Source organism: Pipistrellus hanaki, assembly GCF_964339955.1.
Source record: "Pipistrellus hanaki genome assembly, chromosome: 5".
NCBI classification, from domain to species: Eukaryota; Metazoa; Chordata; class Mammalia; order Chiroptera; family Vespertilionidae; genus Pipistrellus; species Pipistrellus hanaki.
Genome location: NC_140507.1, coordinates 62,355,997 through 62,368,989, shown reverse-complemented (window position 1 = coordinate 62,368,989; position 12,993 = coordinate 62,355,997). Strand labels below are relative to the sequence as shown.

Genomic DNA, 12,993 nt, shown 5'->3' with positions numbered 1-12,993 from the left:
TAGCATGCTTCCTATTCTCCACCCCAGACCTTCACTACCCTATCATATCTGTCCATGGGTTATGCCTATATGTATACAAGTTCTTTGACCCACTCACCCCTGCTTTCCCTCTGAGATTCCACAGTCTGTCCCATACTTCTATGTCTCTGGATCTATTTTGTCCATCAGTTTACTTTGTTCATTAGATTCCACATATGAGTGAGATCATGTGATACTTATCTTTCTCTGACTGGCTTATTTTGCTTAGCATAATACTCTCCAGGTCCCTCCATGCTGTCTCAAATGGTAAGAGATCCTTCTTTTTACAGGTGCATAGTATTCCATGGTATAAATGTACCACAACTTTTTCCCCCACTCATCTAATGGGCACTTTGGCTGTTTCCACATCTTAGCTTTTATAAATTGGGCTGCTATAAACATAGGAGTGCATACATTCTTTCTGATTGGTGTTTTGGGTTTCTTAGGATATTCCTAGAAGTGGGATCTCAGCTCAAATAGCAGTTCCATATTTAATTTTTTGAGGAAACAATTCTTTATGGAATTCCATTATATGCCACATACTTCTAAGCAGTGAAGATACAATAATGGTTAAGACATATTCTCTCCACTCAAAGCGCTTAAGGTCTATTGGAAAAGGAAGCAAGAAAAGAGGCAATTCATTATAGTTGATAAGTAATATGGTAGGAAATAATCATAAGGCACTGTAAGAATATGTATCTCGGGGCATAAATCAGTCTGGGGAGAACCATTTCTTAAAAAATGATTTTTGGAAACAATGATATGCTTAAGAATAAAAAGTGTTAGCTAGGAGAGAAACCAAGATGGCGGCGTAGGTAAACACCTGAACTTGCTGCCTCACAAAAACACTTCAAAACTACAACTAAAAGACAAAATGGACATCATCCAGAACCACAGGAAGGCTGGGTGAGTGGAAATTCTACAACTAGAAGGGAAGAGAGACTCTATCAACACAGGGAAGCAGCCAAAATGCGGAGACAAAGAAATAGAAATGGAGGAAAGCAAACAACTGGATATAGAGTTCAAAATCATCATTATAAGGTTAGTAACGAATCTTCTAGAAACCTCCAAGAAATTTAGTGAGATCATCGAGGATATGAAAAAGGACTAACTAGAAATTAAGCATACACTGACTGAAATAAAGAATAATATACGGAGATCCACAGCAGACTAGAAGATCCCAAGAATTAAGTCAGAGATTTGAAATATGAAGAAGAAGAAAACACCCAACCAAAATAGGAAAAAAAAAATCCAAAAATAAGATAGTATTAGGAGCCTCTGGGACAACTTCAAGTATACCAACATCTGAATTATGGGGTTGTCAGAAGAAGAGAGTAAGGTATTGAAAACCTATTTGAAGAAAGACAGAAAACTTCCCCTATCTGTTGAAAGAAATAGACTTATAAGCCCAAGAAGCACAGAGAACCCCAAACAAGAGGAATCCAAAGAGGACCACACCAAGACACATCATATTTAAAATGCCAAGAGCAAAAGACAGAGAATATTAAAAGCAGCAAGAGAAAAACAGTTAGTTACCTACAAGGGAGTACCCATATGATTGTCAGCTGATTTCTCAACAGAAACTATCTAGGCCAGAAGGGAGTTGCCAGTAATATTCAAAGTGATGAATAGCAAGAACCTACAACCAAGATTACTTTACCCAGAAAAGCTATCATTTAGAATTGAAGATCAGATAAAGAGCTTCACAGATAAGAAAAAGCTAAAAAGAGTTCATCACTGCTAAACCAGTATTATATGAAATACTGAAGGGTATTCTTTAAGGAGAAGAACAAGAAGAAAAAGGTAAAGGTAAAAATTATGTACAACAAATACATATCTTATCAACAAGTGAATCTAAAAATCAAGTGAATTAAAAATTTGAGGAACAGAATAAACTGGTGAATATAATAGAATTAGAGGCATAGAAAGAGAGTGGACTGACAATTCTCAGGTGAAGGGAGTGGGGGGGGTGTGGGAAGAGACTGGACAACAATCGTACACCTATGGATGAGAACAGTGAGGGTGGTAAGGGCAGAGGGTGGGGTGGGAACCAGGTGGAGGGGAGCTCTGAGGGGTGGGGAAGAGGAACAATAGTAATAATCTGAACAATAAAGATTTATTTTTTTAAAAAGTTAGCTAAATAAACCAAAGCCAAACAGAGTGTTTTCAGCAGAGAATTAGTAGGACTGAAAAGTGCGAGAGCATGTGAAGCCCAGGGAATGGATATAATTCAGCATGGATGGCAAAGTTTAGAATTCAAGACATAGAATTGCAAGCAAGAAATCTTGGAAGAGGTAAGCAGGGCCATGTCATGAAGGGTCCTATACACTGGCTTTGTTGAACAGTATGAGCTTACCCTTACTGAGAAAGGTCCTCAAACAGTGTGTCATTTATGGTTTTCTGGCATATTGAACCCTGACTGGGGAATAATAGATGAGTGGGTGGAGAAGGGGGGCTAATGGTACCACCAACTGATGGTACTTTGATTTTTTGTCCTCTTCCCTAATCTGGCTGCTACTGTTTGCATCTCAGAATTCTCAGATAGTTTATGCATTTCATCCGGGCTTCTACAGAAGAAGAGAGAGACAGGTTGAGAGAGACAGGTTGATGCTTACTTCATGTTCCCAAGACTTTGAAATATAATTATCCTTAAAGAGATTTCAATACTAAGAAAATTAGTCATTATAGTTAATCTGTATAATGGCAGTTTCTGGTATTTTTTAATGTTTTTGTTTTGGTTCGCATATCCATGTAGTAATCATTTTCCTTCTGACTACAGGACTTCTTTTAACATTTTTTTGTAAAATAGGTGATAGATTTTTCAACTTTTTATACTGAAAAGTATTTCACCTTAACTTTTAAAAGTTATTTTCTCTGGGAATAGAGTTCTTTGTTGGCAGTTTCCCCCCCCCCCCCCCCCCCCCCCCCAGTACTTTAAAGATGGTGCTCCATTGACTTCTAACTTGCTCAGTTTCTGCCTAAAAATCTGATTCTTATCTTTGTGCCTCTCTATATAACATGGCATTTTTTGATGATGTGTCTTGAAGTTGTTGTTTTAGATATTTTTCTCAATTGTTTTGATTATTTAGGCAATGGCACAATCCAGTATCTGATTTCATCTTACTCAGGATTAAAAAGACCTTGATACCATTTTCTAGAGGCCTTGTACTAATATGGACAAAAGAGTTGATAACTTTCACTGAGTTGCTGAAAGATGATAAATAAAAGAGGACACATGTAAGATATATTTGGAGACAGGACTATAAGGGCTTTATGTGAAACTCTTCTAGGAGTTTGTCAGAGGAATAAAAACTTTGAAAACAAAATGAGGAACATTTAGAGTTAGGAAAATTCAGATTGTGGCCTGGATTACAAGGAAGAAGAGAAGACTTCAGAAAGAGTGATGACAAATTGAGGGCTAAAAAATTTACACTAGTTTTGCCCAGGAAAAGGCATTGTGGTCTTGATAACAGCTGTGTCATTAGAGTGCCAGGGGCAGAAATAGAACCTAGGAATTAAGAAGCAAATGGAAGGTGAGGAAATTAGAAAAAAAAAAAATTAACCAATGGACACAGACATTAAAGTGGTGGGGGCTTGCCATGGGTGGGAATGGCTGTTGTGGAAGTCAGTCAGAGAAAAAGGAGACATATGTAAATCTTTAGACAATAAATTAAAAAAAAAAGTAGAACCTTTTAAGGAAGCTGAGCTATGAAGGACAATAGATATATAGGTTGATGTTACTTGGTAGCAATTTAGAGTTAGTGAAACTTTATGAAAAAAGAGACTTGAAAATATTTTATGCTAATTAGATCAAATTAGATGCTAATTATATCACATCATTCTCCCATTTTAAAACAAGTGATTTCCATGGCAATTAGAACAAAATCCAAAGTCCCTTTCATAGTCCATTTAGGCTCTCCTAAGATTTTCCCTTGCCTATTGACCTTTCTACCTACCTACTTCTCACTTTTTAAAACATGCCAAGCTCTTTCTTTTTCTCTTATTCTTAGTCTTCATTCTTAGTATTAATATGTCTTATTTCTTCTCAATGTTTTTTAAATTTTCTCACTAAGCTTTGGTTTTAGTAAATTTGATTATGGCATACCTTTATGTCATTTTTCTTCATGTTTCTTTTACTTGGGTTTTGTTGAGGTTCTTGGATTTGTGAGTATATCATTTTCATCAGATTTGTTTGCCATTATATTTTTCAATGCTCCTTTCTAGATGTTCAATATGGATCTTGTTAGTGTTTTCCTTATCTGTGAGTATCATCAGCAGTCTTGTCTCTAGTTTGTGGAACATATGGAATTCAGTCATAATGACAGTTATAAATGTCCCTATCTACTAATAACATCATCTCTATCATTTTGGAGGGTTGATTTTGATAGACTTTTTTTCTACTTAATATAAGTTGAATTCAGCTGCCTTTTTTATACAGGCTACATAAATTGTTTGGAGGCCAAGCAGTTGATTTTCCTTTGATGGGTGCTATATATTTTTGTGTTTCTGTAAATATTTTTGTTCTTTTTGTTCTGAGACACAATTCACTTGTAAAACGTTTGACCCTTTTATGTCTTGCTTTTAAGCTTTGTTAGATGGAGCCAAAACAATGTTTAGTCTGTAGCTAATTTTTCTCCCTTTACTGAGTCTGAAACCTCTCTGAGTAATGTACTTGATGCCTTGAAGATTATAAGATTTGCTTTTCTGGCTGGTGGGAATAGGGACTACTCGGATCCTGTATAAAGTCCAAGTATTGCTCCCTCTACTCCTTTCGGGTGGTCTTTTTTCTAGACTACAGTAATTTCCTTACACATGTGCTGATCATTATTCAGCTTAAGACTCGAAAGGATTCTTTATAGTTCTCCTGAATTCTCTGTTTGTGTAGTTTTCTACTCTTCAGCACTCTTCTTGCCAACATAAGCCACTTTTGCCACCCTAGACTTCCAGTTCCGCCACTTCTGCTCAGAGAGACCACCTGGTTTTCCTCCCTGCATCGAAGGGTGTGAAGTATATATTTTCATATGAACATTCAGTTTTTAGTTTCCTTTGTTAAAGAGACCCCAAACACATATTACATTGCTTTGGCATCTTTGTCAAACACCAAGTGGCTGTAAGTCATAGGTCTAATTTTGGGCTCTCTACTCTTTTCAACCATCTTTTTATTTTAAATTGGTTCCCTGATGGTAATCTTTTTGACTGTACAAACTGATTATTACCTGCTAATTTGCAGGTGCTTAATACCATGGAACTAGTACACAAAATTTGTATCAGTAAATATTTGGGTACTTTTGAAAGTTTATGATTTAAACCCCATATTATTTGAAATTATATTCTATCTATTACTGCTAAATACCTAAGTGCTAAATGTATTACTAACAAACATTCTGAAAATTCAAAGTTCAATAGATAATTTCCCATATTTTTACTTTCCTAAATTTTATTTTTCAAGTTTACCCAAAATTATTATTGTCAAAAAGAAAGTATCAGTTGCCTACTTAAGATATATAAGAAAATAAAACAAAATTTCTTATATATACTTTTCTCTACTTTTAATCCATAAGTGCATTTAGCTTAGGATTTGTTTTCTATTCAATTAAATTCATAGAAAAAGTATTCATTTATATTTTATCTTTTTTGTGCTCTCCCAATAATTGCTTTTTTTAATTTTCTCAAGTAAAAATTTAATAGAAACATAATATATTTTTTTATTTTTATAGTCCCTAAAACTACAGTTTAATTCTTTAGTATTTAAAAAGTAATTATAGATATATTTTTATTACTGTGTCAGTTGTTTCTCTTCTCTTATTCATCATTCATTTCCTAAAAGTTTTTTCTTAAGCATCATCATCATATGCTCTTTGTGATACAACCTTTATTTCTCACGAAGCACTCAGTTGGATAGAAGACCATGAATCTGACTTATCTACTAGTCTTTTATACTAATAAAAGGGTAATATGCTAATTAGTCTGGGAGACCTTCCGAACAAAGTCATGGTGGCGGGACCGAGGCAGAGGTGGTTGGGGGCAAGCAGGCTGGTGGGAGGGGAGTGGCGGACGGCGCAGTTGAAGGTGATCAGGCCAGCAAGCGGGGGAGGCAGTTGAGAGCAATCAGGCCAGTGCAAGGGGGCAGTTGGGGGCAAGGGGGCAGTTGGGTGGCAGGGGCAGGCAGTTGGGGATGAGAAGGCTGGTGGGGGGGCGGGCATTTGAGGGTGAGCAGGCCAGCAGGTCAGAGTAGTTAGGGGAGATCAGGCAGGTAGGCAAATGGTGGTTCGAAGCCAGTGGTCCTGGATTGTGAGGGGGATGTCTGACTGCTGGCAGTCGGACATCCCCAAGGAGTCCCAGATTGAAGAGGGTGCAGGCTGGGCTTAGGAACATCCCTCCATGGATGAATTTCATGAACCGGACCACTAGTCCTATATATTGTATAATAAGAGCCTAATATGCTAAGTGTCCAGTCATTTGTTCAACCAATCAAAATGTAATATGCTACTAATATGCTAAGGCCATTCAACTGCTCACTATGACATGCACTGACCACTAGGGGGCAGATGCTCCAACTGGTAGGTTAGCTTCCTGCTGAGGTCCAGCTGATCAGGATTGAGTGAGATGGGCCAGACACACTCTGGAGCCCTCCTGTAGTCCCTACCCAGCTGGCCAAGCTCCTGTGTACCTCCTCAGCCCCAATTGTGCACTGGGGGGGTCCCTCAGCCTGGCCTGCATCCTGTTGCAATCCAGGACCCTTAGGGGGGTTTTAGAGAGCTGGTTTAGGCCTGATCTCACAAGCCAGGCCAAGGGACCCCACTGGTGCACAAATTTGTGCTCTGGGCCTCTGGTATATATAAAAGCCTAAGCAACTGGCTGACTGGTGGATAGAGCGGTAGTTATGACATGCACTGACCACCAGGGGGCAGATGCTCAACGCAGGAGCTGAAATCATAAGCATGAAAACATGGAACAGACTAATGAATCTCAGAGGGAAGTGGGGGGGAGGGTGGGAAGAGATTAACCAAATATCTTACACTGGTGGGGTCCTTCGGCCTGGCCTGTGCCCTTTCACAATCTGGGGCCCTTTGGGGAATGTTCAAGAGCCAGTTTTGCCCCGATCCCCACAGGCCAAGTTGAGGGACCCCACTGGTGCACGAATCTGTGCACCAGGCCTCTAGTAATACAGTATTATTGTATGTTATTTCATTGAAATCATATTATTTTCTTGTAGGAAATACAGTGGGAGAGGTTATTAAGTTAGATCCTGGAGGATCTCCAAGAAGAGTCTGGGGAAAAAGTCCAACAGATTCTGTCCTAAAGATACTTGGAGAAGCTGAACTACAGCTGCAGACAGAACTATTGGAAAACACAACAATTACAAGTGGTAAGAATAAACTAGTTGTTGTTCTATTCTGAAAGTAATGTTAAAAATTAAACTAAAAACTGTGGTACATTTACACAATGGAATATTACATAACTGCAAAAAAGAAGGAACCCTGGGAATCATTATACTAAGTGAAATAAGCCAGTCAGAGAAAGACAAATACCATATGATCTCCCTAATATGTGGAATCTAATGAAAAAAACGAACTAACAAACCTGGGTATGAACTCTGACCAGAAATTAAACTACCACCTTTCAGTGTTTGGGACAACACTCCAAATAACTAAGCCACACTGGCCAGCTTTTGCCCTTTTCTTAATTGTATTGTTTGTTTTCTTACTGTTTGGTTCTAAGAGTTCTTTATATATTTTGTTTAACAGTCCTTTATGTATTTACCAGAGGCCTGGTGCACAATTCGTGCATGGGTGGGGTCCCTTAGCCTGGCTGGAGCGGGTGGGGGGAGGGGCCACAGGTTAGCTTGCCAGGGGGAAGGGCCACTAGAGGTTGGCCAGCCAGGGGGAGAGGCTGCAGGAGGTTGGCTGTGGGAGCACACTGACCACCGGGTGCAGCTCCTAGATTGAGCGTCTATCCCCTGGTGGTCAGTGGACATCATAGCAACCAGTATACCGGTTGTTTGGTCATTTGGTCATTTAGGCTTTTATATATATAGATGTCTTTTGCAAATAATTTTTCCCAGTCTTACTTGTGTTCTCATTCTCAACAGTATCTTTCACAGAATGAAAGTTTTTAATTTCTTTTGGAAAGTTTTTAATTTTAACGAAGCACAGTTTATTAATTATCTCTTTCATGGATTATGCCTTTGATATCCCATCTGGCAATGGGAGCCTCTTGGCCAGGGAGAGGGACCGAGAGGTCGGCCATTCCCACCTGCTTGCTGGCCCAACCTCCACCACGGGTCACCCTCTGTGTGTGGGGCGACTGGTGGGGTGGGGGCTTTGGCCTGGTGCCACATGCATCCCCCGCCACCAACTCCAGTTCCCATTGCCAGATGGCGAATGGGGAACCAGGGTGGGTGGCAGCAGGGGGTGGGGCCGGCTGCAGACAGCCAGCAGCCGGGGAAGATGGCCCTGATCACAGGCTAGGCCTAGGGACTGTACCTGAGTACAATTTCGTGCACTAGGACTCTAGTCTATATATAGAAAAGCCTAAGCCAGATTACCAGATGACTGGCCAGTAGAATAGCTATGATGTGCACTGACCACCAGTGAGCAGATTCTTAATGCAGGAGCTGCCCCCTGGTGGTCAGTGTGCTCCCCGAGGCAAACTCCCATGGCCCCTCCCCCTGGTCAGCTGGCCCCCATTGCCCTTATCTGGTCTGGGCTGGGTGGCTCTGATTGACCACGATCACTGGCCAAGCCAAGGGACCACACCAGTGCATGAATTCATGCATCAAGCCTCTGGTATATACATAAAGTTCAACGAGTGTAAGGATTTGTTAGGAAAATGATAAAAGATTCAAGGAAGTTATAGCATACCAGAAGAGGATTGAAAAATATATATGGTTTGTACCAATCCATTTTATTAAAAGAGAATATTTCCCACATCCAAGCATTTCTCCAGGACTTTAAGGAATATGCTAAACAAGTCACAGTATAGGCTTTATTCAAAGCAATTGTTAATCTACTGGTGGGGGAAAGGGATATAAACAGAAAAATTCAGTATGTCACTTTCTGGTTTGGAGACACGTGGTGAGCTAGCATAATGTTGAAGTACCAAACCTATTGATAGATTAGAACCTGAAAGATGAATAGAAGTTAAAGCTAAGAGAGTGGCAAAGATGAGAGGTTATAGGTAAAAAAAAATTGTATGTGAAAGAGAACATTATATATTCAGCTAGCTAAAAGAACATACATATTATTTCAGGACCAGTGTTAGACTTGAGTGGGAAGAGATGAGGCTGGTGAGGCAGAGTACATATATCGGTGTATATTTAATGGTGTATAAAATGCCAAGGAGTTTGCATTTTCTCCTACTTTAGTCTGACAACTAAAGGATGACATGATTAAAATTGTACTTCAGCAAACTGAGGTGTCTGAAATAAATGAGAAAAAGTACAGTCTGTTTTGATAATTCAATTCATAAAGAAAGTGATCTGACCGAAACCGGTTTGGCTCAGTGGATAGAGTGTCAGCCTGCGGACTTAAGGGTCCCAGGTTCGATTCTGGTCAAGGGCATGTGCCTTGGTTGCGGGCACATCCCCAGTGCAAGAGGCAGCTGGTTGATGATTCTCTCTCATCGATGTTTCTAACTCTCTATCCCTCTCTCTTCCTCTCTGTAAAAAATCAGTAAAATATATATCAATATTTGTTTTAAAAAGTGATCTGGAATAAAAATTTTCATTTCATTACATTCCTTAACAGAAATACTAGAAGAGAATAGGGGAATTTCATAAACATTCTAAGGGAAAATTCTTTTTTTTCTTTTTTTTTTTTTAATTGATTTTCCACAGAGAGGAAAAGAGAGAGATAGAGAGATAGAAACATCAATGGGAGAGAAACATCAACCAGCTGCCTCTTGCACACCCCCTACTGGGGGTGTGCCCGCAACCAGTGTACATGCCCTTGACCGGAATCGAATCTGGGACCTTTCAGTCCACAGACCGATGCTCTATCCATTGAGCCAAACCGGTTCGGCTCTTTTCAACCTATTATTATATACCAAGGTGGTTTCAATTATGTGTTAGATAGGAACATGTTTTTCAAGAGTAGAACATCTAAAAACTTACCCTTCATATATTAGGAAGCTACCACAGGACGTTATCCACAAAAAAATAAATAAAATGAGGGATTAAACAAAAAGGAAGAAAGGGAGGATGGGCGGGATGTATGGTGTGAGGTAAAAGGAAAAGGATTAAAAGAAGAAAGAATCTAAAAAAGAAATAGATTCCTACTCTTGAGAATAAAGAGAATTCCAAACTGAAGGGCAGCTTATACAATTAGATTAAGAAGTTAAGAGATCTCTCTAAAGAGGAAAAAAGGGATGACTTAATTATCTCCTGTGCCTGACCATATTAGGAGAATCCTGTAACAATGTTTTCCTGTTAATTACTGATGAAAAAAAAAATAAATTAAAAAAGCAACTTCATTTAAAGATGAGTCAATTGGTAACTTTAGAAGAAAGGGAATGTACGTAATGAAAATCTAATCATATTGTACAATATAGATTAGCATAACATTTACTAGAAAAATGATGTAACTATTTTTTAACATTGATTTAATGATGAATTTTAGAAGAGAAGAATCATATGTTTGGGGGGGAAAAGATGATTTTATGAAAGAGTTAAATTTTCTTCTTTTGTGTTTGGAAGCTGTTATATGCTATATAATATTAGAAAACCAAGTAGTATTCATTATGTGGCAGTAAGATTTATATAACAGGAAAGATATTTAGAGAATGCAAAATGTTTTGTGACTATGAATACTGGACATTGCAAGGTGGAAAGGGAGGAGTAAGGTATTAATTACTAATTTCTCATATACAACAGAGCTTAACCAGTAATTACCTGTTATATGAATGCAATTTTTTAACTTTTCTCTAAATGCTGTTACTGGTTAAAAAAAACAAACAAAAAAACAAAAACGAAAAACAAACAAAAAAAACCTTTGAAAATGTAGCATGATTTTTCATTTTTATTGTTTCAGAGATTTCTCCTGAAGGGGAGAAGTACAAACCCTTAATTGCTGGAGAAGAACAAGCAAATTGTATTTCACTTGAAATGAACCCATCTTCTGTTGAGACAAACAGTCCAAAGTTTAGGGAGGTTTCTCCACTGATGTCATTGAAACCAGAAGGAAATGTGGATGGTATGTGTTAAGGGGTCAAAATGAGCTGTATTTAATTGAATAATACTATAATCTCTTCTCTTTTTAAAAAAAATATATTTTATTGATTTTTCTTAATATATATATATATATTTTATTGATTTTGTACAGAGAGGAAGGGAGAGGGATAGAGAGTTAGAAACATTGATGAGAGAGAGTCATCGATCAACTGCCTCTTGCACACCCCCTACTGGGGATATGCCCGCAACCAAGGTACAGGCCCCTGACTGGAATTGAACCTGGGACCCTTCAGTCAGCAGACCGACACTCTATCCACTGAGCCAAACGAGTTTCGTCTAATCTCTTCTTTTTTTAAGTTTCTAATATTTTAATGTGCCTATGAATCTCAAAGAAGGGGATATGCTATTTATCATTTACTGAATTCATTTGTCCATGAAACTCTTGGCCACGACTTCCTCAATAAAAATTGTAGCCTAGAAGGAATTATTTTGGGTTTTCTCCTCTAAATTCTTCAATAATAAATATTCTCCAAAAATAAACCAAACAGTTCTTTCTTCAGTCAATCTCTGTCTTGCACTTTATCAGAGACTACTAGAAAAGGTAGCTCTCACTTTAACATTCTTCTTAAGATAGTTCCTTCGCTAATCACTGAGTTTGTTAAGAAGATTTTCTGTTCTTATTTTCACAGGTATCAAAATTTCTGCTACTATATAACAAGAAACCCCTTTTTTCTAGCCTCCAATAACTTTTTTTCACTGGCCAGTCTCTCACCAACTGTCCCTCTGAAGCCTTTCAACTTCTGCCTGTTGCCCAGTCCCAAAGCCAGTGCCCATGTTTTAGGCTTTTGTCATGTCAGCACCCATTTTTCAGATAAGAAATTCTGTTTCAGTTATCTATTCATGGAAAACAAATTAGTCTTAAAACTTAGTGGCTTAAAATGACTATTATATGTTATCGTACACTTTTGTGAGTTAGGAATTGGGAAGATCCTTCTCTGACATGTGGAAAAACCCTTAATTGCCAGAGAAGAGCAATTGCAGGCATCACTCAGGGGTTTTCCTCGGTCAGCTGGGCTTATCTGGGGTGCAAGATGACATCGCTCCCTTTCCTGGCAGGGCTCAGCTGGGCCGGCTCAACTGGGTTCCTTTTTTTCATTTTAGTCTCATGGCCTTGCCATTCAGTCTTTTCTGAATAGTTAAGCTTCTTTTAGGGTGGCTTTGGCTTCCAGATTCCAAGGTGGACAATGCCAGTTCTCTTAAAGGCTAGATCTAGAGCAGACATAACAACATTTCAGTCATACTCATTTGATCAAGACCATCATAGCACCGGGCCAAATTCAAGGGGAGGGGAGAAAGAGGCCCCTTTCTAGATGAGACAGATGTCAGAGACTTGCTGTATGTGTGACTACTTTTAATTCACCACAATAAATATTCTTATTCATTAGAATCATAGTTAGTAGCTATCATAAGTGGTCTATTTAAAAAAAAAACGAACACTTTTAGGCATAGGCTAGAGGCTATATAGCCTAGTGCAAGAGGCAGCAAACTTTCTAAAAAGAGACACATGGTAAATATTTTAGACTTAGCAAGCAATACAATCACAAATCTATTTTGTAAAATGAGTCATATTTATATGATTAAGGTGCTACAGAACAATTGTTCATGAAAAAGTAAATAAAGCCGAAACTGGTTTGACTCAGTGGATAAAGCGTCGGCCTGCGGACTGAAAGGTCCCGGGTTCAATTCCGATGAAGGGCATGTACATTGGTTGCGGGCATATCCCCAGTCGGCGGTGTGCAAGAGGC

The 12,993-nt window shown here is 38.7% G+C and overlaps 1 protein-coding gene across 7 annotated transcripts in view; it reads left to right on the top strand.

The window, feature by feature from the left end:
• Positions 1–12,993, top strand: part of NEK1 (NIMA related kinase 1) — a 119,394-nt gene that overhangs the window by 83,538 nt on the left and 22,863 nt on the right. For all 7 annotated transcript variants that reach the window (XM_084883735.1, XM_084883732.1, XM_084883731.1 and 4 more), the window contains 2 exons: positions 7,235–7,387; positions 11,049–11,210. In XM_084883735.1, the coding sequence (XP_084739861.1) occupies positions 7,235–7,387; positions 11,049–11,210 (315 nt within the window). The remainder of the gene's footprint in view (positions 1–7,234; positions 7,388–11,048; positions 11,211–12,993) is intronic.